At 42.0% G+C, this 26,405-nt stretch overlaps 1 protein-coding gene across 3 annotated transcripts in view; it reads right to left on the bottom strand.

The window, feature by feature from the left end:
• The window catches only part of ANK3 (ankyrin 3), a 339,367-nt gene extending 315,053 nt beyond the window's left edge, over positions 1 to 24,314 (bottom strand). Inside the window, exon 1 of one of the 3 annotated variants that reach the window (XM_038140068.1) lies at positions 23,859 to 24,314. In XM_038140068.1, the coding sequence (XP_037995996.1) occupies positions 23,859 to 23,927 (69 nt within the window). In that variant the 5' untranslated portion in view covers positions 23,928 to 24,314. The remainder of the gene's footprint in view (positions 1 to 23,858) is intronic. The other 2 variants (XM_038140063.1, XM_038140067.1) reach the window with 2 other exon arrangements.
• Between the last annotated feature and the right edge of the window lie 2,091 nt (positions 24,315 to 26,405).

The raw sequence follows: 26,405 nt of genomic DNA, 5'->3' as shown, positions 1-26,405 counted from the left end.
TTAATGGGCATGTTTGGAGAGACCTGAGGAAAAGGTGTGGGATAAAACAGCAGCACAAAATGCAGGCTGTGGCCTTGGCACTGAATTTAAGATCTCGTCTCTTTAAAGAGTATCCAAGAACAAACAAAATATTATCAGGATAAATTATCGCTTTTGTTTCATAAACTCCAACTGATACAGATTAAGTCCTGAACAATAAGAGGAAAAAAAAGGCAAGCTGCTTTTTTAAGTGTTCTAACACAGTGCAGATTAACACATTCAACAAACAAACACAGCCCATAGTGGATCTTTAAACAACAAAGTTTCTCAAAGAGGAGTAGAACTTGCTTTATTTTTGTGATAAAACACATCATTTACTCTAACAATATTTGTCGTCTTGAATCTAATCTGCTTGCACAGGACTGATTCCAATTATTAATTTTCAACTATTTTAATTCCTTGAAATGCCACAGAGCCCAGCACAGCCCGGCATTTCTTCTGCCAGCACAGAAATCCAGTTTTAACAGGAGCTGACTACAAAGACAGGAAAAGCACATTTGCATTAAATTTCAAGACAACACAACAGCCTATCTAAGCATGCATGGCAAAGACTACATTTTTATTCTAACCCTATTCCTCCATTAATATTTTGGGTTGTCATTTGTTGGTTTGGGGTTTTTTTTCCCAAGCTGGTATTTTCCACTCTCTCTCTTGCACTCCTCTTTCTTTGGGACTGTTTTATTTTATGTCGGGGGAAATGACAGGTGGTTCAACAGTATCTCCTACCAAGAAAAATACAGAATTTAATTGATCTGTGGCCAGCAGGGGCAATTACTACTTAGAAAAAGAGAATGCTGGGATAGGCGCTGAGTGATGAACACTGTGCAAATGGATCAGCTGTCCCAAGACAAAACAGTAATTTCAGCATGACTGGGGCTGGAGGGCTGGTTGCATATCTGCATTTTATTTCCTCCCCATAGCAAATGCAGCAATATGCACACAGAAAAACAGTGTTTCATATGTGGAATGCCCTTGCACTGCGACAGTGATGTGATGACATCTCTGCAGCGCTATGAAAAATGCAAGGACTCATCTTGTTCAGGAAGGCCTGGCAGCACTGCCAGTGATGGCAGCCAGGCAAGCAAGGCAGGTTCAGAACAGCAACAAGATGCCATTGGCCAAATAAACCAAATAAATTCCTCCCTACATAACTGACAATTAAAAAGGTTTCATCTCCTGGAAAATATGGGAAGTCCCGTAAGTCCTATCTAAGAAATACAGATTAAGATCCACTCCAGTCAGTCTGGGTTATTAGAGCCTTAAATCCTCTTAATCCTTCCCAGGCTATTACTTTGTGTTTCCTTGTGGAAAAAAAAAATCAACACCTTTCTGCATGGCTTTTTTTTCTAAATCCCTTTTCTCAGTTAATATACTTAGCTTGCAATAACCTCTCACTTCCCCCCTCAGCCCCCCACACTACAGATATTGAATAGCTGTGTTGCTTCAGAGAACAGTCATAAATGTGAATGATGGCACTTGAACCTGCTAAACTGATTAAATGCTGAAAGGAAGGATCAATTACCAGAGAAAGGCAAGCTTGGGAGCCATACATAACACTGCAGACAGAACAAAGAGCTCCTACTGCCCTGACTTAGCACAATCAGTAGAGCCAAAATGAAAGGAAAAGCATTTAGAAGCGCAGCTTAGGGTCTCCACCTTCCACCAAGACAGGCAAGAGCAACACACACTCACAAACTGCAACTTCTCAGAAGAAAGAGGGAGAGAAAGGAGCTACATCTTTGGGCAGAGGCAGATGTGCTTTGCTCTCTCCAGTGTCTCACCCAGCATCTATCGATCAATCTATCCACTAGGATATAAAAAGTCTACTAGTTCTGCATTTCAGATAAAAAGCATTCATTTCCAGGAGTCCTTGTTTAAATGCATGCAAAGGAAAACACAGGAGACAACACAAAGCTACAACCATTCCGAGCACAGAGTTATCCCGTTCAGCAAAGCACTTCCAGATTATACATGGGAACAGCCCTCAGGAGAAAGGCTTTAAACCACAACAGCAAACTCATTACTTTTTTGATATGATGTTCTGTAGAACAACAGCCAATATATAAAGCATAACCTTTTTTGAGCGGGGTCAAAAAAAACAACACATATCCATAGAAAAAAAAATTAAAAAAATTTAAAAAAAATCTGTCACAACCCAAAGGGAATTTCCTGACTGCGTAATAACCACTGATGTGACTCAGCCGCTTTCAGGAACAAAACTGTACCCTCCCTGAACTCCTTGGTGTAACACATCCAACCGGCTCGTCTAACCGAGATGCGCGTCTCCAACACAGGAGTGTCCGAAACGGAGAAGCGCAGCGGGAGCACCAGCTCCTGCACTCGGGGCGCCCCGGGACCGGCGGCACACGCACTCGGGTGGCACAAGCGTGGGGCCTCGGTGCCACCTGGTGGCCGCTGCGGTGGCGCGGCTGCTGCTGGCCCCGCCGGGGCAAGCGGCTGCTCCCAACGAGCTGAGAAGCCACCGGGCAGGGGCAAGCGAACACTGCTCACACCAACTGTGACCTCTTTGCTGTGCCCAAGTGTGTCAGCGACAATGGCTTATCGTTCACTTCATCACCCACTGTGCCTACTGTTTGTACTTTTTCACTGAATGAGTTCTTCCTTCCCCTACGCTTCTCATTCACTTCCCAGCTGTACCAGCTTCAGAGCCATTATGTAGCTAATGTTAAGAGGTGTTATCTTATTAAACTGACTGATAAAGGTGGGAGAAAAGGAGAAAGTCATTTCATGCAATAAAAACCTTATGCAGTTTCCTCTCCTCCTGACAGATTATAAAAGCCAAAGGTTATGCAAGTTTATATGAGACCTTTTCTTTTTATATCTTGAAATTACTACTGCTAAAACACTTCCACTAGAATTACTAACACCACCCACCTACAACAGATCCAGGACTCTTTTGCTTTCTCTTTGCGTTCGTCACCCAGCTCCAGGATGTTTGTTTTGAGGTGAGCATCTAGCATTGCCATCATGCAGAGATAAAAATACGCTGTGCAACATCCCATAACACGGGTGATCCGTAACAAAATATTACAACTGTCCCCTGACACTCTGAGAGCAATGCCATGTCATTTGTAACACGTGGGCACAGACTCCAGGGAGTGGGTGTGGGAATGCACTGGCAACTAGAATTCAGAGCCTTGCAGGCAGGCACAGAGGTGGATCTTCTTTAACGTGACTAAGGACAGAGGGAGTTTGTAGCACATGCTGCATATGCTTGATGAATAAGTTGTCAAATAGTCAGAGGGAAAGGGAAAAACGGTAAAGTCAGGACTTGAAGGATAAATTTTAATTTGGTCACTCCTGCTTCTAGTTTTTTCTTCAGATCCACCAGATACTGACAAAGGTGATGAGTCATGCGTGGCTTTTTGATCTCTCAGTAAGCTAGCCACAGAAAGATGAAGGTCTTGCAGGAAAAAAAAAAAATTAAAATGCTAGAATGCTTGAAATAAAGCAATAAGTGTAACTAATAACCAGGACACAGTGCCCAGACTGTATTCCAGTATTTGTCTGGAAACAGATATACATCTCTGTAGCCACTCTGCATGACCTGAATCAGTGAAACGTGGCACAATTACACCACACAGGGATTGCTGGGAAGAGTGATAGAATGGGTGATTGCTTCTAGCAAATATGCAGGAAATTAAAGTACCTTCCTTCCTCCACTCCCAAAAATGGTCTGAGTACATGAAGCAAAATTTAGAGGAAGCACTTAAGCAGCAGCAATGGTAACAGGACACCCGGATACTGACAGCAGGCATAGAAAGAAACAGAGGTGAAAGTGTTGTGAAGGAATAAAACAAGGAACAAGCTTGATTTCTTGCAAGTAAGGGGTAGAGTTACCAATGTAATTGAAAAAAGAAAATTCAGAGCTCTAGAGAAAAAAAAAACAACAAAACAAAACACAACAACAACAAAAAACACCTTTATCCAAGCATTATTATAAAATAATTAAGGGTTAAAATATTCTGGAAGACAATTGTGGTAAGCATGTCGTGCTGTCCCACATGGCTCTGGCAATGCAGGGCAGCACAAAGCTTTAAGAGTAGCCCAGCTACACATGTTCTCCCTCACTGGTCTGTGCTCTGAGAAGCCTTGTGCTCTGCAGAAAGCATCAGGCTTACAGCACAGACTGAAAGCTTCCCAAGTTGTGCTGAAATCCTGTAATTTTGGGTTGCACCAAGCCTTACTGCACACTGGCAGAAAGGTGAAAGAACATAAGCACTCCAAATCTGCTGCCTAGAAGCACTGATTTAACACACAAAACATCTGTAACTACAAACATTCATGTTTCTCTGTAGAAAATAGTGCTCCACACACACTCCTGCCAGAGGGGAAAGCCACACACATGGCACAAGAGCCAGCGGCTGTTGGATGTTCCCCAGTTCTGCTCCCTGGTTTTGACACGGGTTCTGAGCCATTTAAAGCTCTTGGTCATCATCAGAAGTTTTACAAGCCTATCCACAGGCCTTCCCATGGTTTTAGGAAAACATCTTTCAACTGAAAAATGGCACAAAAGACTAGAGTCAACATGTTTTAAATACAACATTAAAAGGCTACAAATGAAGCACCCTCTCTCTGATCACCTTTGTTGTTTCCACCCCCACACCCCACCCCAATAAAGGCGATGGTAAATCGCCACTGGCAAATTGATTAAACAAGTACATTTACTAACTTAGTCAGGTCACCCAGGGAAGACGAACTGACTGCTTTTGGCGAAGGTTAAAAATACAACACCCAGGGTCATTAATGCAGTAAGCTTTGTTCCTGTGATCGTGCAGCACATTCCATACAGAGGGCTGAATGTCTAAGAGCACAAGGACAGGTGAGGAACATTAATACCTTAGGATCAATTCCACATCCCTGCTGCTGTAAAAGTGTTCTTGCTGGTTGCCGTTCTCCAAGACCCTTCTCATTTTTAAGTCACATGGTATAAGACTACGCTCTGCCACGTAATTATTCTCTCAAATATGTTTTAAAACTATAAACCCCATTCAGTGCAGACCACTACAGGTTGGTGTGATGACCCTTGAAGTACTAATTTTGAAGTATTATGAAGTCTAAACCCAAAATGTTCTGCCTTGATGTCTCATGGACCACTAAATAAACATCATTTTACTACACTGCCCACGGAGAACACTGCATTTGCTATTGGGTGTTGTGCAATCACAGCTGGAAGCATGAAAATACAAGCTTAGCAGGACAGCCACCTTTTCCTACTGCTGACATTAGTATTGCCCCTAGTAACAAGTATTAGAGATCCCAAGTTTTTCATTAAGCAATTGAGTTGTACATTTTCTTCATATTTTCTCAGTGGGCAGGATCCTGGAGGATCTCTCTCTCCTAATGAGAAATTTCCTGTTCTGGAAAAACCCTCTTGTGTAGTTTCCATGCATTTAGTAATGTCCTTCTCTCTAGGAGAAAAATGAAAGTGTCAATCACCACATGAACAAATTTCCTGCAGAGAACTGATATAATCCCTGGTGATGATGTACAAGCAAATGTTTACAAGTATTTGGAAAATAATTTCAAAATGTAATTTCAAAATGCACAAGTTAAATACTACTTCTAGCAAAATAAAGTTCTCTGAATTACAATTTCATTGATGCAGTTCATGGCCCTTACAAGAGAGGAATATGGTTTTGGGTATATGAATTGATATATATTGAACATACCAGGACTAAGCTCAGTCATGACTGTTATGAAAAGCAATTTTTTTTTTTTTTTACTTCACAATTCTAAGAGTCTTCTTGTACTAAACCAACAAACTTTTGTCTTGCAATAGCATTGCAAAATAACAACAGTTAACCTCCAGGCTAATAATCAAGACACTGAAGGATCACTGACATTTGGAGGTTTGGGAAGCTGGAAGACCTTCAGCAGTCCCATGAAGAACTGCTATCAGAATTGAGAGCACCATAGAAGCCACCACCTCAGATATTCATGCAGTCAACTCTCTAGCCAAATTTCTTAGCATGCTAGAACAGCAAAAACCAATTCTATAAAATAGTTATATTTGGGAACTAGACTAAAAATCTAAATATACCCCTAAATCTATAGGTCAGGTTTCACCTGCAAGTTATAAGTACAAAGAGTAATTTATTTATTAATTTTCCATTGATAAAAGCTGACAGACAAAGCAGAAAATGCAGGCTGCAAATCCATCAGTTCAGATCCTACCAAGAAGTGGCACAGAAAAAATCATGATTTCTTATTTCCATATCACACATATTAACAACTGGAATACTTTTAGATGGTACATAATGTGATACATGAACACACATGTTATGAAACATGACAAATAATTAACCTAAGTGTCTGCAGCCATCATCTTTACATCTGCTCTTGTCTATGCAGAGACACAGTTCTGCAGACCACAGTGTTGTGATGCAACACTACAGTTTTAATACATCACTTACTTAGAACTTACTGTAAAAGGAAAGTGGTTTTCTTCCTCATTCTTTTCTGGATGCTTCACATGCCCTTTATATATTCAAAACCATGTTTATTTTAAGAACAAATAATGCAAAACCACCCTTCTTCCCTATGAACTTGCCCAGGGAGCTCAGGTTCAGACTCAAGGAAAGCAGACTCTCTGCCACATCCACTGCTTCAGCACTAGTCTACTATTCCATTTTTTTTTTTTTTTTTAGGACTGAACTCAGAAATTGTAAATAAAAGTTAAAATCCAAAGTACCCACCCGGTCTTTTTCCACCATACAGCTTTTTCCCAGTGGTTGCAAAGATGACAAAGGTAATTGCATTGAAGATGGTGCCCTAGAGAGTCTCTAAGGCTACAGAGGACTAAAACCCAGGCATAGGCAAAGTTAATCAACTTTTTAAAGTATTAGATAATTAGATGAAAATTTTAAGAATACTTAAAATATGTCCATTCAATAGAAATGCTATCAATACAATTTAAAATGATCACTTAACTGAGTAACTATATTTTGGTATCATCTAGGTCTACCAGGTAGATCTAGCATGGACTGGCCTTATGCAAATTGGTCATTTCAGTTTGTAAAAAGTAAACAGCTGGGAGACTGAATAAGTGAATGGAAATGAAATTGCCAGAGGCAGAAACATTTACCATAAGTTGTTAGTAAGTTACAAGAAGAATGTACACCTAAAAGGCAAGAAGAAACTCTTGTCCTTTCTAAAACTGTATGCAGAAAACAAGAAATGCTTGCCTTTTTATCTTTGGTTACAGAACATTCTTCTGGTTAATTTAGCCTTCTCCCTGACAAACAGCCACATATCATAATCAAAATATCACAATGAAATAAAGAAAAAGAGAGCAGGCAGAAATTGGCAAGGAAATGCAACCATCAGAAAGCCCCAAGAGCTGACCCCCAGGCACTTGTTCCAAAGCCTGGCAGCTCCTGAGATAAGGGGGTCTGGAAACCACAGGCAGAACTGCCACAGGTCCTACAGTGCCAGAGCTACTGGAAGACAACTCCACAGGTAGGACCATGAAGATCCCATGGTTTTGGGATTTAGACTTTTTAGGACTGCCTGCCTATGTCACAACCCTATTTCTGTAAGGATGAGAAATGCATACCCGTTGGGCACATGGTCCTACTGTGCCCAACACAGTTATGTTTACACAACATAAAGGGAAAAAAAAAAACCCTCTTTGGTTTTTTCAACATGTTCCACATCTTTGAACAATTTCCAAGCTGGATCTCAGTTTCATTTTTGGTAAACTTTAACAAAGGTTGGTGGCAAAGCTGTTTAATGGGCATGTGACACAATTAAGCAAGTCATTTTGTAAGCACTGGAACTTACCCTGCCTGCTCCTCACCCTAGCTAAGATTCTTTGCTGTGTGCTAACACTACAGTGCATGAACTGGGAATGTGAATTTGTCTGTGCACCTCTTTTCAAGAAGCTTGTGGAAAACTAGCTTTGAACTATTTCTGCTCTGTCAAATTTAATCAACAGCAGCCAAGAAGTTCAAAATGTCTTGAGAGTCAGTAGAGAGATACTGACAGAAAGGATTACCAGAACAGGAAAACCCAGATGAAAAATACATTCTCTCACCAAAAACATTCTGTCAGCTCTTTGCAGAGTTATGTATTTAATAGGTCATACACTAACACACTTGGCAGATGAAATAATATAAATTATTTGCCTGGGATCTTTGTCTTCTCAACCAGCTATCCCCAGATGATTACATTCTGTTAGCAGAGCCACCATGGGCAGTTTCGGGACTCGGACTTCTTCCCATACTTGGCTCTGCTCACAACTTCTGCCTTACTTCTTGCAGCTGTCAGCTCCTGCTAGAGCTCTTACCAGCCAGCAGAGGCTGTGAAAATGAGAAATAGGACAGCAGGTCGCAGTAACTCAGCACTGTGTGCCCTCCTCTCTCCTCCAGCTCTCACCAGAGGCGCCTCTGTCTGTGCCTGCTGCCTTCCCAACCCAGCTGATGACAGCAGCCAGATGAACTGGAGGGGGCTGTGGGAAACAGCACATCAGCTGGACACAGGCAACAGGAATGGAAGCAGACACCAGGGAGGTTCACAGCCTTCCCTCATCAACCTCCCAGCACATGAGCTATGTTGCCACCAAAGCTCTTCAGACCTGTACAGCTTCAGCCTCTGTGGGGCACTGGGCGAGTAAAACAGCTTTGCATATCAGATCCCATGCACTGATGCTAAACCCAGGCACAGACTGATCTAATCTTGGAGCTAAATCAATTAAATGCAAGTGAAAATTAAATAATAGCTCCCCTTTGACTAAATGCAGGAGTTTAAATAGCTACAAATCACACCCTTCCTCCAATACCTTCCCTGCTTTCCCAAAACATTCCAACAGCATAAACTGTTTATACTTCAGAGGCAAGTGCATACAATAGGCATAGAGCTTGTTTCCAACACAGTAGAGAAATAATTACACTGAACTTTTTACCTCCCACCTGCAATTCCTTCCCAAAAGAAACAATTGCAAGGCTAAACAATGATTTAGCTGAATGTTGACGCTGTGGTTCAACAACCTCCATAGCGCTCACATGAAACAATTTTTATGCATCCCCAATAACCAACAAAACTCACAGCAGCAAAAAACAATAAAAGGAATATGTAATTTCCTAATCCTGAAGCCGTTAAACCTTTGGAAGTATGTATGCTTTGGGGAAAATAGGGGTAAGTTATTTTCTTTCATTCTCCAAGGGAGAGACTCTCATAATAAAACCAGAATTTTTCACACCTAAAATACTCAGCTGAGCCAAGCTTCCTTACAGTAACTGATTTACAGACCTATTTTTTACCAAGTGAACCCAACACAAGATTTGTGTTTCAGTTTGAGGCTTCAGTTCAGTTTTCTCAATATTCAGGATGAGCACTGAGTCTTCCAGGAAGACTCTGACTCCCATTCACAACAGTGCTACTGATTTCTGCCTCTCATGCAGGACTACTCGCCTGTTCTGAACAACAATTCATCAGGTGCTACAGTCCAATAGAAAGCATAAATACACCCAGGAATCATCCTGAAATACAGTCAAAAGCAAGAAAAACAGCACAACATTAGTATAAATTGGGTAGAAACTCTTTTACTCTCCCCTTTTTTTTTTGCCAGGGAGTATACAAAAATGTTATACTGAAGGGCACTGCAGTGGAAGGGCAGAAAGTCATCCAGACTTCATTAATTTCAGTGTAAAATTAAACATCCAGTCCTGACTCTGAATAGCCCTTCAGGAAGCAAAGTAGTAAACTTGGATCACAAAATCAGGTTAAAAAAAGCACCAGCTCCGAGGGGGCAGTTATCCTGTAATTTTTTTGTGGTTTTCCCTAAAGACTGAGTCCTGCAAAATGCCTGTGGCTCTGCAGTTGATAGTGCATAATTGATTTCTTATAGTCAAGAAATAATGATAATTGAATTTATATATGAAAATATAGCCCAACTCTCCAGAAGAAATTAGCCTGCAAATAAAACTGTAAAGAAAAATACAGCTTACAGAATTTTCTTAGCTCAGGTCTTCAGTCTACAGGACTGTTCACACAGCTCCTGAAATAACTTATTCCATCCCCCACCCTCAGGGACCTCACATTTCTGTAAGACAAAATTTCAGTCCACAGTTTGTGAACATTATGAACTGAGCAGCACAGAACATGCTTCTCAAATCTGTCTGCTTGCTCACTTTCACAAAAAAATGAACCCCAAAATGTTGTGACTAAAAGGCATCAGACTATCCCAAATAAAATAATGGGGAGGTGGGAACTGTTGCTAAGTATAAAAATGCACATATTTTATCTTTTTCCTCCATAAAAGCTGATTCTTGGAAGTCTGACTTGACAAAAACACACATAATATTCATTTGTTCACTTGTGATTCCCAAAATGCCCTTTTGTGCAGCTGTTGGAGGGAACTCTAAGCACTACTTGTAAGTAGATTAAATGCAATGAAAAACAAACCAGATCTAATTTGGGAAGATCCACAGTCAAACATCTTAAGGCCAAACTATTAAATTTAAGATAAAGCAGCTGTTACCATCTTTGCAGTTTTTATGCCAAAATACTCCCCATTTCCCAATTAAGGAACTTTCTCTCACTTATTTATAAGTATTTCACTTTTCAGATTCTGTGGCCTCCGGAACAACCCAACTTCCAGTTTTCTTTTATTCTTGGATTGGCAAAAACCCATTTTACAGAAAAATAAACGAAAAAAACCCTACAACAGGTCTAGAGAAAAAAGGCCTCATTTATCCTCTCACTTCAAGATATACACTACAAATTGAGTATAACCACTTATGTCAAAACTTAGGGATTACAGCCCCTTCTTTGGCAAGTTATTTGACTAAAACATTTTAGCTTTTTTTCTTGAAGTTGGCATTCAGCAGTGAATGCGCTGAGTTGTTTTTCTCACTAATTTAAACAATCACACTCTCCATTCAGTACAGAAACGTGCAAGTCTTTCTTCAGGTTCTCCTTCCACAGTTCTTTCTTGTCTATATATTCACCAAGGAAATGCTTGAGAGCTGCCAATACCAACATGACTAACATTCTTTTGCCTGCTAACACTACAGAAATATTAAGGTGATACAAGGAAACATTTTATTTTGTTTTTCTTGTCCTGATGGCATAGAGTAAAACCACTTATTTTGAGCAAAGGACACAGTTTTGGATACAGGCTGGGGAGAGATGCTGTACAAGATTACAGCACACTGAAAACAACTCAATTTCTTTTTCCACCATTGCACAAAGATCCAAACTACAGAAGAAACTCCCTCATACACACAAGAATAAATAAATGCACTGCTGACTATGCTACAGGAAGAGTGTGAAGGGCAAGAAGTCTTGGGAAAAAAAGCTTAAATTATTCAGGCATGTATAGAGGAGAAGGTCAGTTTGTGAAAAGAGGTAAAACCTGCTTATCCAGGGATATCAAGAACCATGGGGCAAAGAGGCAAAGGAGGGAATTCCCATCACAGGACAGGATCCCATGGCTCTACTCTGTATCAGGTCCTGAATCAGGGAGGCTCTCAGTACACAGCACAATTTTCTTCTCTGCTTCTTCACTTCAGGCTGCCTAAATTCAAACTTACTGTTGAGGCAGAGGGAGAAGGAAAGACGCAAGCCTCCATCCTAACCCCTAGCTGTGGGATTATCCTGCTTCTTTTGGGTTGCAGTTACGTGGCAGGTTCCTCAGTTACATCACACTCACTGTGTCCCCGCTTATAGAGGAGTGAAAGTACCCCAGAACTGAGACCCAGGCTCAGAACTGAGCATTTTACTGCAATTTAGGGAAGATTATTATTACAATGTTACCCTCTTTAATTTCTTTTTTCCTACTGAGTATGCAGTTTTCTACTTGGCTAATCATGTAGACATTATTATGAAACAAAAATATACACTTCACTGAGTCTCAATTGAAGAGCAGGGAGCTCATTTATTAGAAGTTAGCCATGTCAAAGAAATGAAAGCAGATAAACGGAGTTTTACTGCTGACTAGCATCAAAACAACATCAGTTTTCACACAGGGTTTTTTCCCTCCCAGGCTGCGGCAAGGGATAGAGAAATGAGAAAAATTATTGCAGCACGGTATTTATTTAACAATTGTTATTTAGATTAATTGTGGTTTATGACAATCATTATTTAAAGATAAACTACAATATTTCATAATATTGTAGATAATAAATTCATAATAAATGAATGAGTTTGAATACAGATTAAAATATCCTTATACCACATTAAGATATGCATTTTAAAATATTAAGCAATTGCTACCTAATTTCTTTGCTCTTAATTGATTTAACTGGTAATAAAATGAAACAAATCTCCAGATCCATTTTCAAATTAAACTAATTTTTTACAACTAGCAGTTGCAAAAGTGGCCTTTCCATCTTTAACAAATCATTAGCTCCTTATCAGATATTGCATTGAGTTCTGCACACTTGGCCCCATCCACTTACTGCACCCAGAGATGTGCTGAGCATTTCTTCATCTTAAATTTTACACCCTCACGTCAGGTTGGGCTGCCTGATTGGTTACACAGGGCACAGTGCTAAAAACCCAAAAATGCAGTGACACATATTTGTGCTGGCAAGTGCCAAGAGAGAAATAATCACTCTTAAAAACAGACAAGAAGAAATAAATTTCAGATGAGTGATTGACAGCATTAGTGCAAATCCCCAAGAGCAGAAAATGTTTTTTCACCACAGATTTTTAGGAGAAAATTTAGGCTTATGGGGAAATCCAATATCAATGCTAAGGATGATTCTCCCTGGTTTAGCACTCAGAACAAGACTTCAGAGCATCTAGCAGTCCCAGAAAGCACAGAGCTCACTCACAGTAGGATTCAAGAGCTCCCTGTAGCACTAATGGGGAAAATGATCGAGATCTCAGAACTAAAATGAAACATTGGCTTCCACTGGTGTTTGGGGGTTTGTTTGGTTTTGGTGTAGTTTCTTGTTGTGGGTTTGTTTTTTGGTTTTTGTTTGTTCATTTGTTTTGGTTTTTTTTTTTTCCTCTTGGAAGACAATTCAATGGGCTTGGAATACAGCTTGTTCCACGAGAACAAAAGTATTATGTTTCACTAGAAACTGAAGGATTCTGAGTAAAATTCTTGGATAGTCCTTCTGTAGTATTAATTATAGCTGTTTATGAACAGATATTTGAACACCACAAAATCAGTTTTCAAACGTGCTTTTACTCAAACAGAGAACAACGAGCACTGCAAGTTTTACCATCATCTACCTAATCACTATGAAAAAGATCAATTGATGTTGAACTAGAGAAGGTTACTGTAAAGCCAGTTACAAAGAGAGCCACTCCTGCACCCATAATCAGCTTCAGGGCTTCTATCCATGTCAGCAGGATTTTGAGCCCCAGCTCTGCTTGGCACGGTTCATTAAATCAGAGGCTGTTTTGCAATGGCCAGTTTTCTGTTCCAGATTCATTGCCATCACACACAAACACATTTGTACATATAGGGAGAACAGCAACACCTGCATCACACACAGCAAGAGTGATCAATAAATCTTCCATACTGCATTTGTAGGGGATGGACCTTGACAAAACCAGCAACTGAGCACCTGGCCCTGACAGAAGTGCTAGCAGAGGGTGTACTCAAAACTGCTGAATGTGATCACATAGCAGCAGTCACACATTTTCTGCTCATCCTTTATGACAGTCATGGGAATGTCAATTACCATTTCTTAACTGTTCCACTATTGTTGTTTTCATATATTTGCTATGAGAAAATCAATATAATGCATGGATACATTTCCAGGAAGGTCAAACTTCTTTCTACATAATACTTTAAAATACACAGTTTATATCAGTGCTTTCCAAGGTGCTTAAAGAGTTGTGCTGAACAGTACTGTATATAATTTTAACTGGCCAAAACCCTAGCAAGGGCACTGAGCAACCACTGCAGCTGGACGTGCCACACTTACATCAGCAACAACTGATATAAACAAGAACAAAGGGGTTTTACATCATGAAACTCAATGTTTGAGTGTTTATTTACACTACTATTGAAGTGTTTTTCAGATACTAGTCCTTCATGCAGAAGGCTTACCATGATTATCATGCTGAACTGCCAAAATCACCTGCAGCATTTGGAATTGGCACCAAAATAAGCAGATGACAAAATTACAGGTGTCCAAGACTATTACTTCTCTTAATTGATTTAACTGGTAGTAAAATGAAACAAATCTCTGGATCCACTTTCAAATTAAACTAATTTTTTACAACTAGCAGTTGCAAAAGCGGCCTTTCCATCCTTAAGAAAAGCACTTGCTCCTGATTAGATATTCCAGTGGGTTTTGTTCATCTGGCCCCATCCACTTACTGCACCCAGAGATGGAGGAGTCTGAATGACACCAATTTTTGTTCCTAAATGTCACAGTCCAGTTACACATACCATGTGCCTGACTAAACAAAATTATCATACTTTAGCCTCTTTCATTTCACTGCACTTTGTTTAACTGATGGGAAAACAGGGTATAAAAGAAACATTAAACACAGAATTTTCTTGCTTAGGAGTATCTTTTTACACGTACTCATCTTCAGTAAAAATTATCTATAGTGGGGACATAAAACTGTTTCTGTTTCTAAACTTCTTTCTCCCTGACATTAAACTTTTGTAATAACCATATTTGGAATATCCCCTCCCAGCAGGGAATATATCTGAGCTCAGTGTGAGGTTAATGATCTTTGCGCATTCACTTTTCAAGCTATAGATCACTACCGAGTATTGTATTTTCCTTTGCTCCAGAGTTTGATCAAGGGAATACTGTTTGACAATGCCACATCCTTTGACAAGTTCTTTAGGAAGATGGACACATTAAAGACAAGAGAAAGAGACTGGAAGAAAGAGACATGCGCTTCACTAGAGTTATGATGGTTAGAACAAATGCAACACAAAATGAAAAGCCTTTAATCGCTTCAGAGCCATGTTGTTACCTACTTGTATCACTGTAATGAGTCACTCTAAACTCCTTATAACAACCCAGTGGAATTCATTTCCAGAACAAAGTACACGTCACTTGGAAAGCAGTTTAAATTCAGCCAAAAAATACAGTTGTTTCTATCCTGTAAAACCAAAATTCACTGTACTAGTGAATTTTATCAAAGCAAATACAGCACCATTGTTAAAGTGGAGAGAAAGAGCCACATAAACAGTAGCATTCAAGGTGCCAGGCAGGGACAAGACAGCTCTTAGAGGGCAGTAGCAGAGAACACTACCTAGAATTATGATTTCTTGGACAATAGCTGTTTGTTTAGCTTTTTTATATCACAGACATCCTGATGAGCACATGAATGCAAATAAAATATGAAAACACTAGTGTGCCAGCAACACAGTTACTAAATCAATCACAATTCGTTATAATCATCCAGAACTGGGAGCTGGGTTATTAGCCAGATAAGGGACAGACAGAAATATTTGGAAGAGCAGTTAGAAGCAGCACAGAATTCCACTGTCCTCTCCCACACAAGCCCAAAGGACTGATATCCACTGAGAGCTGCTGATGGTGATGGAGAGGGGCAGGAGGAATGTTAACAATCTTCCCCTTTTGACCCACATCAGACTGAGATCACAAAGCAGCTTTGCAGGGATGGAGCCCATGAAAAGAAATACAGGCCACCCACAGGAAGGTATGCTGAGCTGACACAGACTGATGCATCTGCATTCTTCTCTTTCTTTTTCTCCTGGACCTCTTTGATTTATGATTCAATTAGAACAGCAGACTGTATACCTTATCTTTATAGTGAAACATTGCTGTTATCCATGAGACTTGATAAAAATAGCCTCATTTGGGACTTACCGACCTCCTTATTGCTAGTCCCAGGCTTTTCCAACCACTAAACCAGGTGCAGGTGAACGTGTCACAATTTATCATTCCCCTCCAGAAAGATGTTGCTTCCAATGAATTTCCCTAGAATGCAGGATTAGCTTCTACAGGAGGACTGCTGGAAAACTGTATCACTCTTCAGACTTGTCCCATTGTTTCTAAATGTGTTTGGCTTGCTGCCTCTAACACCTGGGTTTCCAACACCACAGTGCTTATTTGTGAAACATTACATCACAGAAATTAGAGGCAAGGCTCAACCTATTTACATAACCCCTTCTGCAGCAGTGAAACCAGGTAGCAAAGCACCTGCCCTGCTCCCTGCCACAACAATCCCACAGCCCGCCTCTCCCCAGCTACAGCAACAAAACACTTCTCAGAAATGTGCTGTGAGCAACACCACCAAAATGACTAAAGGCTGCAAAGTTTGAAGGATAAAGCAAAAAAATCCGTGAGCAAGTGTACCTACTGAATTAAAATCTTCAGAGTGATAACGGAGGGATGGAGGAAAATAAACAAGGGTTTTTTGCAGAGGATTGCAAGGATCAACAGAGTTCAGCAGGAGATTTGATGCACCAAGGGAGGGAGGGGGAAAAATAAATTAAAAACCCAAAACAACTAAACAAACAACATGGAAGAGAAAGTTCTCTGCTGTGTAAAGAGTATTCAGAACTAAGGCACCTGAATGAGATGTTGAAGGCACAGGTTGAGTTCCCGGCTGAGGACATAAGCACCAAGTCTAAGACCAAGCAAGCCCCAAGATCAGTCCTGCGGGCTAAACATGACCAACTGTAAAAGCTGAGCCCCTGCACTGCTTGCTGCTGTTTTACATGGCAAATGTTTACGAGGTGGACGCCATTTAGGAGGCTCTGGCCTTTTCCTTCTTCCCTGTTCCCACCGAAGGCTCCTCTCCCAGAGTAAGGCTGTCTCATGCATTTGCAAAGTCATGACCTGTGAAATTATTTGCCTTCTCAGACAAACGCATATGTGCTCTCTCTGCAATATTCTTTGAACAGGAGCAAGCAGAATCCAGATATAGAGAGGAATATGAAAGGAAATTGGTTCTGCTATTGGAGATTTAAAACACTGAATCACACTTATAGATCCTCCACCTGCACAATGGGGTCGTGTCTGTGGCACAAGTCATTACTTTCACTAATTTAAAGCCCAGTTAAATTTGAACACAATCTCTTTGTAGCTATTATGCCTAAAATCTCCAACAGTTTCAAGAGAGCAAGCCTAGGTGTATGTAATGTTCTCAGTTAAGTGTTGTAAGAGGTTGTTTAGAACATATTCCTTCTTTATTTTCCATTATCTTACCACACTTTAAAGACAATTTGTTCCACAGTTCTGGGTGATACAGGTACCAGTTTATGTAGCTGGGATGTTGCACCATGCAGTCATATGAGTAAAGATAGGGTAATAACACAATTACATGCCTGAACTCTAATCTCCACTGATCTTGACTTACAGAAGTGGCCTCAGATATCTACAAAAACCAAACACACCAAAATACAACACAATGCAATTTATCTGTTTGAATAAAATACAAAAACACTCATACAGAGTCCCCCCTCTTTTTATTTTTAGGATTGTCAATAAGCTGTTTGCCTTTAAAGAACAGCACTGTGGTCACTGGAGGGTAAGTAATGAATCATTTCTGAGAAAGTTACCAAATTTATTCATTCCTCTAGTATTCCCTTGAAAGATTATGATAAAGTCAGTACGACTCGTTTGGCCAAGTTAATTAACCTCTCCCTTAATACCCATCACATGACGACTAGTATATGTTACTTTTTAATATTATAGCATACTTACACTATAATTAGATGTCTTTTTGCTCTCCCTGAATGCAGTATTGATTGTCAGAATGGAAGACCAGCTGACTCACCCCTTCTGCTCAGTTTCCAGTGCTCTATTCTACCACAAACACACAATTTAAAGAGCACACTGGCGTCACTCGACCTTGCACACTCCCTCCCTCACACAAATCATTCTTTACCTCCTCACCCAACATCACACATCCATCCCTAAAACACCTCCATAAAAGGGTCAGTAGTCCTGCAGAGCAGTAGGAATCAGTTTCTTGGGATTCCTCCACAACAGAAACAGAAAGCTCCCAAAGAAGAGGAGAGTTGTAAAGAAACAAGGAAGACTCTAATGGCTCAAATTAACTCTCCTCAATAAGGAACACCTGCGCCTCCCAGAAGACTTTTGTGCTTTTAAAATCACCTGTGGGTTCACATATAGATCAAATTATCTCAGTGAGAAAAGGCTAACAAGTGATGATCATTTTTCAGCATTGTCAGATCCCTTCTGTGGTGTGACCGAGAGTTCTTTGCTCAGCTAAGTTCAGCAACCTCAAGATGAATTTTCTTTGACCTAAAGCTGAACAGATGTTCTGAGGAAACTGAATCTGCATAGAAACCACTATGTTGGCCAAGGCAGCACTAAACTATTAAATGGACAGAAAGAAGCCTGAAATTGCAGGAGGGAAAGGAGAGCTTAAATAAAATCATCCCCATGCACACCCATACCCTCCCCCTGCCCCCCCCCCCCCCAAAAAAAAATAGGGCAAGAAACAGAAAAGCAGATAATCTTCTAAGAGTGAGACACATGCAACAAAAATCTACAGATTAGTAAACTGGGTCAAAACCAAGTTAGAGCTGTTTGTATAACATTTATTTGAAAATTGAGGTTTCCCACCATAGACAGCTTCAGACTTCTAAATTTTAAATTCAGAAGAAAAACAGAGACAGCTGCTTGAACATCTTCCTAGTGCTAAGGAATTCCTCACAAACTACATCATCAGCACCCTCAATACAGGAACAGGCAGGAATTCTGACCCCACAGAAATAAAAGCAGAGGAACTCCTGCTGGTTATGAGGCCAGAGTGTGGTCATTCATAATTTTCTTAATTTCTGCTTTTTAATAGAGCAAACTTATTGTCATGGAACCTAGAAATTCCATATTCTTTTCTTTAAAAGGCACACATGCTTAAATTATGGTACTAATAACAACAGCATGCAAAGATCACAAAACTAGCTCACACCTGTTCTGTGCATGTCATCTGAAAATTACCTTTTATTAAAATTCCTTGAACAGTATTTTCCAAAATAGATGGAAAATATCATTGAGGTTTTATAACCTAAAAAACCCAGTCTCCATGAAGACTCTGGTAAGAAACCAGCTCTCCCACAACATCCACATGCCATTAACTCCTCTGTCATTGCAGAATGTTACTTCAGATTCTCCTATTAAAAGGAGCTGTCATCACAGCCTGTTTTCAGTAATAACAGCAGGTCAGTGCAGGAGCTCAGCCAGGCCTTGCTTCAGCAGTGGAACACAGGGCAAAAGGAAATACTCATGGTTTTGCCATGCAAGACTCCTTTCATTAGCTCACAGCTTTTTCCAAGTCATGATCAGATAGGATCAATAAGGCCTCCTGATAAAGTCATGATGCATACTCCAGGTATTATATGGAAAGTTTGAAGAATTTCTCCTCTGAAGGGCACCAACCTCAGAATGCCCTTGGAGGAGAACAACTTCCTGAATTTTAAAAAGTGATTGAAGTATGGTGCCCTTCCTCTCCAAAGAGTCAGTGGGAACTGAAGCTAAGAAATTACAACATAACCAAGTAGCTAATAGCAGATTCATTTTTGTGGCATATCCCAGGGGGTCAGAGAAGAAAGAACAGCCACTGCTCCAAGACTAAACAGGGTGGGTTTTGCTCAAGGGGATACTAAAGCTGGGCAAGACTCTAGGAGTGCAGAACCATCACATGAACAATGAGGCAATGACTGACACAAGCACAGGGAGGCTTCTCGGAATGCCACAATCACACTAATAAATACTTTATTGAAGCCATTTTCTTTGCTGTCCTCTTCATCCTCCTCAGAGTTACAGAGCCTGAGACTGCATCCCCATGGCAAGGACAGCAGAAACACACAGTGCAAGCAACTCTTTTCTACGTGTTTTATGTGCACGCTGATATAATTCAACAGCTGAGAAGGCAAAAGCGACCAGAACCAACCAGCAGGCAGCACATGCAACTCATCAAAAGAGTAGCAAAGTTCTGGCACTTAGTAACTACAGAATATGAGAGCAACAGTTCCTACTACTTCTCCCCCTCCTCCCTAGATGGGAAAAAAAAAAAAAGGAACACTTCCTTTCCCATTTTTGACCAATTACAAAATTTTTTCAGAGAAAAAAAATAATGGAATCTAAACTAGCTTTATCAAATTAAAGAGAAAAATATGCTTTAAACTATTTTGAAGGATTTGTTTCGGAAAATTCAAGCTTTAAAACTCTCCTTCTTAGGCATGTCAGCATCATAAACAGCTATTTAACACTACATATCAGAAGTCAACCACAAAACCCACAGAAACAGAAAATATTACCCTCAGGCCTCTGCCCTCATCACACCATGCCTCTGGAAAAAGCTAACAAGTGCCACCAGCTGTTAAAAAAAAAATCTTCCTTAGGCCAAGAGTTAAGCTCCCTCAAAGAGCTAACGAAACTTTGCCTGATTAAAGATTGCAAAACCATGCTTTTCTCAGAATTAATGCAACATGCCAGGTCTTATTTTGTCATACTAAGAGCCATGCCAGCAGGAGCACAAGCACCATTGTCAACAGCTTATCACAAAACCTAATGCATATGGGAAATATTGCCACTCCAGACAACAGAGAGTGGCAAAAATAACTTTTAATAGGGAATCATCAACTGGATTAGTATGTCAATAGTTTTTACATGGTGTCAAGAACACTGCATTTTGAGAAAGAGAGTATATAAGAACAGAACTCCAAGAGTTTGGAGTGGAGAAAAAAACAAATCAAAAAAGAAGCTGATAAAAATGTAGGATAAAACCAGAGTAAACTGCAAGGACAGGAATTTGCCTGTATTGAACAACTGTCTAGAACTGAGTGGTCTGATCTGTGTGCTACACAGGGAGGGGCTTGGGAGGATTGTTTAGTTGGGTTGTTGTTTTTTTTTAACTGCAAAACTGCCATTTCCCCCAGAGTTTTCAATGACTGAATATCTGCATGTATTATTGTCTTTCAGAGCAGCTATGATTGGACTTGCAGTCTCACAGATCACACTTAAAAGCTTACTCTGTGAAATAAACTTTCCACTTCAGCAGTAAATAATTATTTTTATTGTTCTTATTTATGTGATAACAACATGGTTGTCATATTTGAACTGCCTTTGGGTTTTTTCCTCCCCCTGCCCAACAGCTTTACCACTGTCTCCTCTCTTCCCACAAACACCCCAGTTTTAAGCTAAGTGGCAAAAAGCACAAAAGTTTTTCATTTCTAAAGTTTAAAGATGTCTTTCAAGCCGTAGACAATCCCCAAATTTTCAGCACCTTAAATATATCAAATAGAAACACTTCAGAACGAAGCACAGCACTGTAGGTGACCTACAAGCATAATTAACTTCTAGGCATTGACTTTAAGAATGCCCACGGTGCTGAGGCCAAGAGCCGTCAAACCAAAAGAACTAAAACAAGAAACTAACAAAACTAAAACAAGAAAGTACGTTCTAGTCTTCCTGTCACATTTTAGAAACACAAGCTTCTGAACAAGACATTTTAGAAAACCCTGAAGTGAAATAAAGACCAAAGGGCCATCCAAATAATCAACAGCAAAGTTCTGCAGGACTGTAAACAACCTTGAATAACAAATTATTTTCTTATGCCATTAACAATTTTAGCTCTGCAAAGCCTGGAAATTGTCTTAGAAAAAAACTGTCACTAGCTTAAAAAAAAAAAAAAAAAAGAAACTATTTAGCCACACATAATTATTCACATGATTTTGTAAATCAGTGCATTATAACAGACAGATCTCATTATCTCCAAAACGAACATGAGCAATAAATTAGCATCTGGAAAAGATGGGAGAGGTGACAGTTTTTTAATAATGGAAATCCCCAATCTCATCCTCTGGCAGGCATCAACAGAGTAACAGCACATGAGGGTACAGTATCATTTGGAACATGCAATGAGCATTAGTCAATCCCCAGAGAAATGAGAGATTAACGGTGGCAGAAATATTTTTGTAAGGAATTCACTAACAAGCACTGACTGTGTCAAAGCATGTCCCCATTTCCAACACCAAGCCCTAACGGTGTCTCAAGATCAGAGCATCTTACATACCCACCACACAGAGACACCCTCAAAGTTTAGAGCCTGACCTAAGAGTCTTCTCAAACCAATGGGAAATTTGCTGCCCTTGATGGACTGAAGGATCAGAGGACAAAGCTGAGTCTCTAATGATCCTGAGGTTACTCCAATCCCAACATTGTAAAACACACAATTTGGAGACTGAGAACAGTCACCACCTTCTTTAAGAACTCAACACTTCCAGCCCAGCCTAGCTTACAAACCTTTCAGAGAACAACTGTTTAAGCTCCCCACTTTGTGAACACACAAGGTCATATTTTCTCTCTTTATCCTTGAGACAAGTGATGAAAGAGAGGCAAAAATGCCTGGAGCTCTGACACCACAGTAAGAAGCACTGGCTTCTTGTTCAGGGAACTCTCTTTCAAAACACAGGGCTCACAAAAAAGAAGAGGTGCTGGGCAGGGGGAACAGCATCTTGCCCAACCAGAACTTAGAGAGCCTAACTGTCAGAGCAGTAACTTACTTCTAGCTGATCAGTCCTCCTAGAGTGTTAATTTACATTCCACTGAAAAGCATGAACACCACACACATTTGAGGGAGAAACATGAGAAACCATAACAATCTACGGTAAAACAGATAATATTCCATCTTCTGTATCCAGTTAGGTGTTTCAAGTAGTACCAAAAGTGGTGTTAGAAGCAGGAAAGTTTAATGATTCAAAAGATACCAACTTCAGGGAAGGAAAAAAAAAAAACCAAAACAAACCACAAAGAATAAAGCTTATTCAGCCTTGATTAATTATACCTTTAATCTTGAAAGTTTTCAGTTTTAGTTTCAGCAGTTCTGGGCATATAGCCCAAAAAAAGAGAAAAAAAAAAAAAAGGGGTGGGCGAGAGATAATTCAGTTATCATACTTTCCCAATCCCTTTTCCCTAAACTTACTTCTAGTGGAAGAAGTGTCATTTTGCCAGTAATAAGGCAAAATGTGCTCTTTCTTTGCCCCGAGAACACAAATCTTCAGCTAAAATAGATTATGCCATTAGTGTTCAGTAGGAAGAACGTGGGACCAGTGCACGCACTCACAAGACAAGGCAGCATTTGTGAGAGCAATAAACAGAGAGTGATCACATCGAATACCTGGGGCAGACAGACCACAGCAGCAAAGCTCCTTCACCTGACCCCGTGGCTTCGCTCTAACCACCGCGGAGGAGGGAAGGCCAGGGAGAAAAACAATTCCTGTGGCACAATTCACAGTGAAGTGAAGCCTTCAACAGCATCTTCCCTTCACCTGCCCTGCAGCACCGCTGGAGGTGGCTTGTTGTGGCTGTCCCAGTGCGGCCCCCGGGTGCTGGGATGTGAGCCTGCCCTCACCGTCCCCGACAGCGAGCCGCACACCGGGGACGGCAGCCGGGTGCGGGGGCAGGTAGGGATGTGGGAGCCTCCAGCCCTTACCCGGGTGGGTTTTCAGCCTCCGTCCCGCAAGCACATCGCTGCCTCATGACAGAGGTGCGAAACACGAGCAAGGCAGACACGCAAAGCACACGCAACACACCTGCGCCCCAAGCCGCCACATTCCCGACAGAACGGGGCATTAACGTGGGGGGGCGCGTGTTGTTTTGGGAGACGCTCGGCCGCCGCTGGCCCCGGCAGAGGCAGAGCCGCGCGGCCCTGGCGGCGGGGCCGGGGCGGGCGCTCCCGGCTGCAGCCTCGCACCTGGGCGGGCGGCGGCACAGCCCGCTCGCCGCTGCGGGCGCTCACCCCGCGCTGACCCGGAGCGCCCACGGGAACGGGGAGGAGGAGGAGGAGGAGGGAGGGAAAAGAAGGAAAAGCAGAAAGAGCCGCCGGTCCCGCGCCCGCCTCACCCCGTCCGAGGGCTGCGCGCTCACCTGGTCCGTGCCGCCCCGTGCCGCGGAACGCGAGGGGAAGGAGCAGGAGGAGGAGGAGGAGGAGGCCATGTTGCAGCGCTCCCAGGCTGCGCTCCTCACCTCGCCCAGCCGTCCCGGGCTCACCCCAGCGCCGGGCCGTCCTGCCCGCGCCGCCGCCCCCGCAGGTGGGGCCGGGCCCGCCGCGCTCTCCTCCCGCGGCGGGCAGGGCACGGGGGGCGGGCGCGCTGGCTCCGGGACCGGCACCGCCGCCGCCCCGTCCCGCCCCGTGCCTGGGCCGGCCGCGCCGGAGGTGCCACAAGGCGGGGGCAGCGCCCCGAAGTCCGTCCCGCTGGAAAACCGGGAAAGCGGCCGCTGCCGGGGGCTCCGGAGAGCCGGGAGCCCCCTCAGCCGCCCGTACCTGCGCTGCGGCTCACCTAGACACGGCGGGCTCTGCTCTGCCCGCGGAGCGCCCGCAGCATGAGGAGGGAAAGCTCAGCTGGAGTTTGTTAAACAAAACTCCAAAGCCGACCAGATCCTCGCGCTGGGCGCTGATGAACGCCGTCCCATCGGGAGTGCCACAGGTGTAGTGTATTCGCTGTAATGCAAATGCAAAACCGCTCGCACATGAGCGCCGGCGGGAGAGTGGCCATCGGGAGTTGCACCTGTGGATAATGATGAGCTGGTACTCCCTCGGAACGAGCTCGAGCCTGGGGGAGTCAGTCCCGGTTTTCCGTCCTCCCCCAACCCAAGGTGAGGGCTGTGCGAACCTCACAGGTGAGATTCCACGGTGGTCAAACCAGCAGTTAGTTCTGCTTGTACCTTTTCTCGGTTTAAAAATGTTTTAATTAATCTCATTAAAGCGTGTTTTATCACAACACAAAGTTGTGAAAGTATTGTAAAAGCAATTAGGATTACTTTAGTTTTGACTTAAATTACTTTATCCTATTGTTACTTCTCACAAGGCTGTCCTGGTGCATCAACCCCTTTTCCCGTTTTAATTAGAACCCATTTGTAACAACAAATGCTATTAAGCACTGATTTACCTAGGAATATTGGTGATAACAGCTTAATCCAGCTAGTTGTCCTACCGTGGGCCTTAGTGCTGTAGGTGCAATTTACGAAACACATACCCAGCTGCATAAACTGCCTATAGGTGTTTATGCAACTTTGGATACTCTGTAACCAATTGCTTGTCACTCCCTCTCTCCTGTAAACTTTTTTCTTTGTATACAGAGCTAAAAAAAATATTTAACCAAAGACTTTGGCTGTGTCTCACATGGAGAAGGTAATTCCCCAGAATGTTTTTATCCCTCTTGCTTTGGATGTGACTCATTTCCTCAGCCCACTTGCAGAACTGGGAGCCAGAGGAGATGGGGGAAAAAAGGATCACAAGCTCCCCGTTGGCTAAAAGCAAGCGTGAAGCAAGGCTGGTCACATCCACTGATGGGCAGTGGCAATTAGCAGTTCTGTGCCTGGGTCACACGCTGGTTTTGTACACCTCATGGACCACACCATCACTGCATCCCATCTTCCATCGCTCCTTGGGAAGGACAGCTAGAGAGACTTAAAGGGGGTTTGCAGATTGAGGAAAAAAAATAACACCTTAAGGGGAAAAAAAGAAAAGGTTTACTTAAAATGAAAAGTGGTTTTTAAGTTACTCTTACAATTGCTAGGAGGAGGAATATTTAAACAAAGTCAAATGTGATGTGTACATGTAAATCCATATCGTATTTCCACAGGCTTATAAACCTCACTTGTCTCATCTACACTCCCACCTGGAAGAGTACAGCTTTTTTTTTGGCAGCAGGAACGATACCTGGAGGGAAAGAAAAGTTGACTTCTCTTACTTCAGGAGAGGTTTCAGGTCAGGCTTCCCTGACAGAGGTTTGGAATTTAAATGTGCTGTTGCAGTGCATTTGATCTGATCGAGCACAGTAGTGGGTGGTTGTTGTAAGATGAAAAGGGATAAACAGCTAAAACCTGAGGTAAATTGGAAGAAAGGAGTATTTCGTGTTGAAATGAAACAGCCATTACAAGAAAGAGATTTTTTATGTAACTCTCTCCAAGTGAGGAATGCTGCTGATTGAGTTACACTGCTGCTGAAAGACAGGGCCTGAGGTTTGTGCACAGCCTCGGGGAATGGGCTTTGTCCTTGTTCCCTGGAGGGATGTGTTGCTGTCCGGGGCTGGGCTTGTGCCTTGTTCCCTGGAGGGATGTGCTGCTACCCAGCCCTCCACACCTACCTCAAAACCAGCCCCCTCCAGCCAGCAGGCACCGCTTGCCTGCACATCCAGGCTGAGGGAGCTCCAAGTGTGACCTCGACTGCACCTCCCCTGCTCTCATGCACCCAAACAGAAGTTTAAAAGCAGTTTGTTGGGTTCTACCATTTAAATTCTTGAATTGTTAGCGAAGTGAAATGCAAAAACTAAAATCAAGAACCAGCCACCTGACCTGGGGTCAAAGTGAAGTTAATGGAAGTTTTGCCAAAGACTTTGGTGGAGCCTGGCTTTTTGCCCAGAAGCTCCAAAGAAACAAAAACCACTTTTTTTTTTTTTTTTTTCTTTCCCT

This window comes from Motacilla alba, chromosome 6, assembly GCF_015832195.1.
Source record: "Motacilla alba alba isolate MOTALB_02 chromosome 6, Motacilla_alba_V1.0_pri, whole genome shotgun sequence".
Taxonomy (NCBI): Eukaryota; Metazoa; Chordata; class Aves; order Passeriformes; family Motacillidae; genus Motacilla; species Motacilla alba.
Note: the sequence above shows the minus strand (reverse complement) of the source record. Positions and strands in the feature narration are given on the sequence as shown.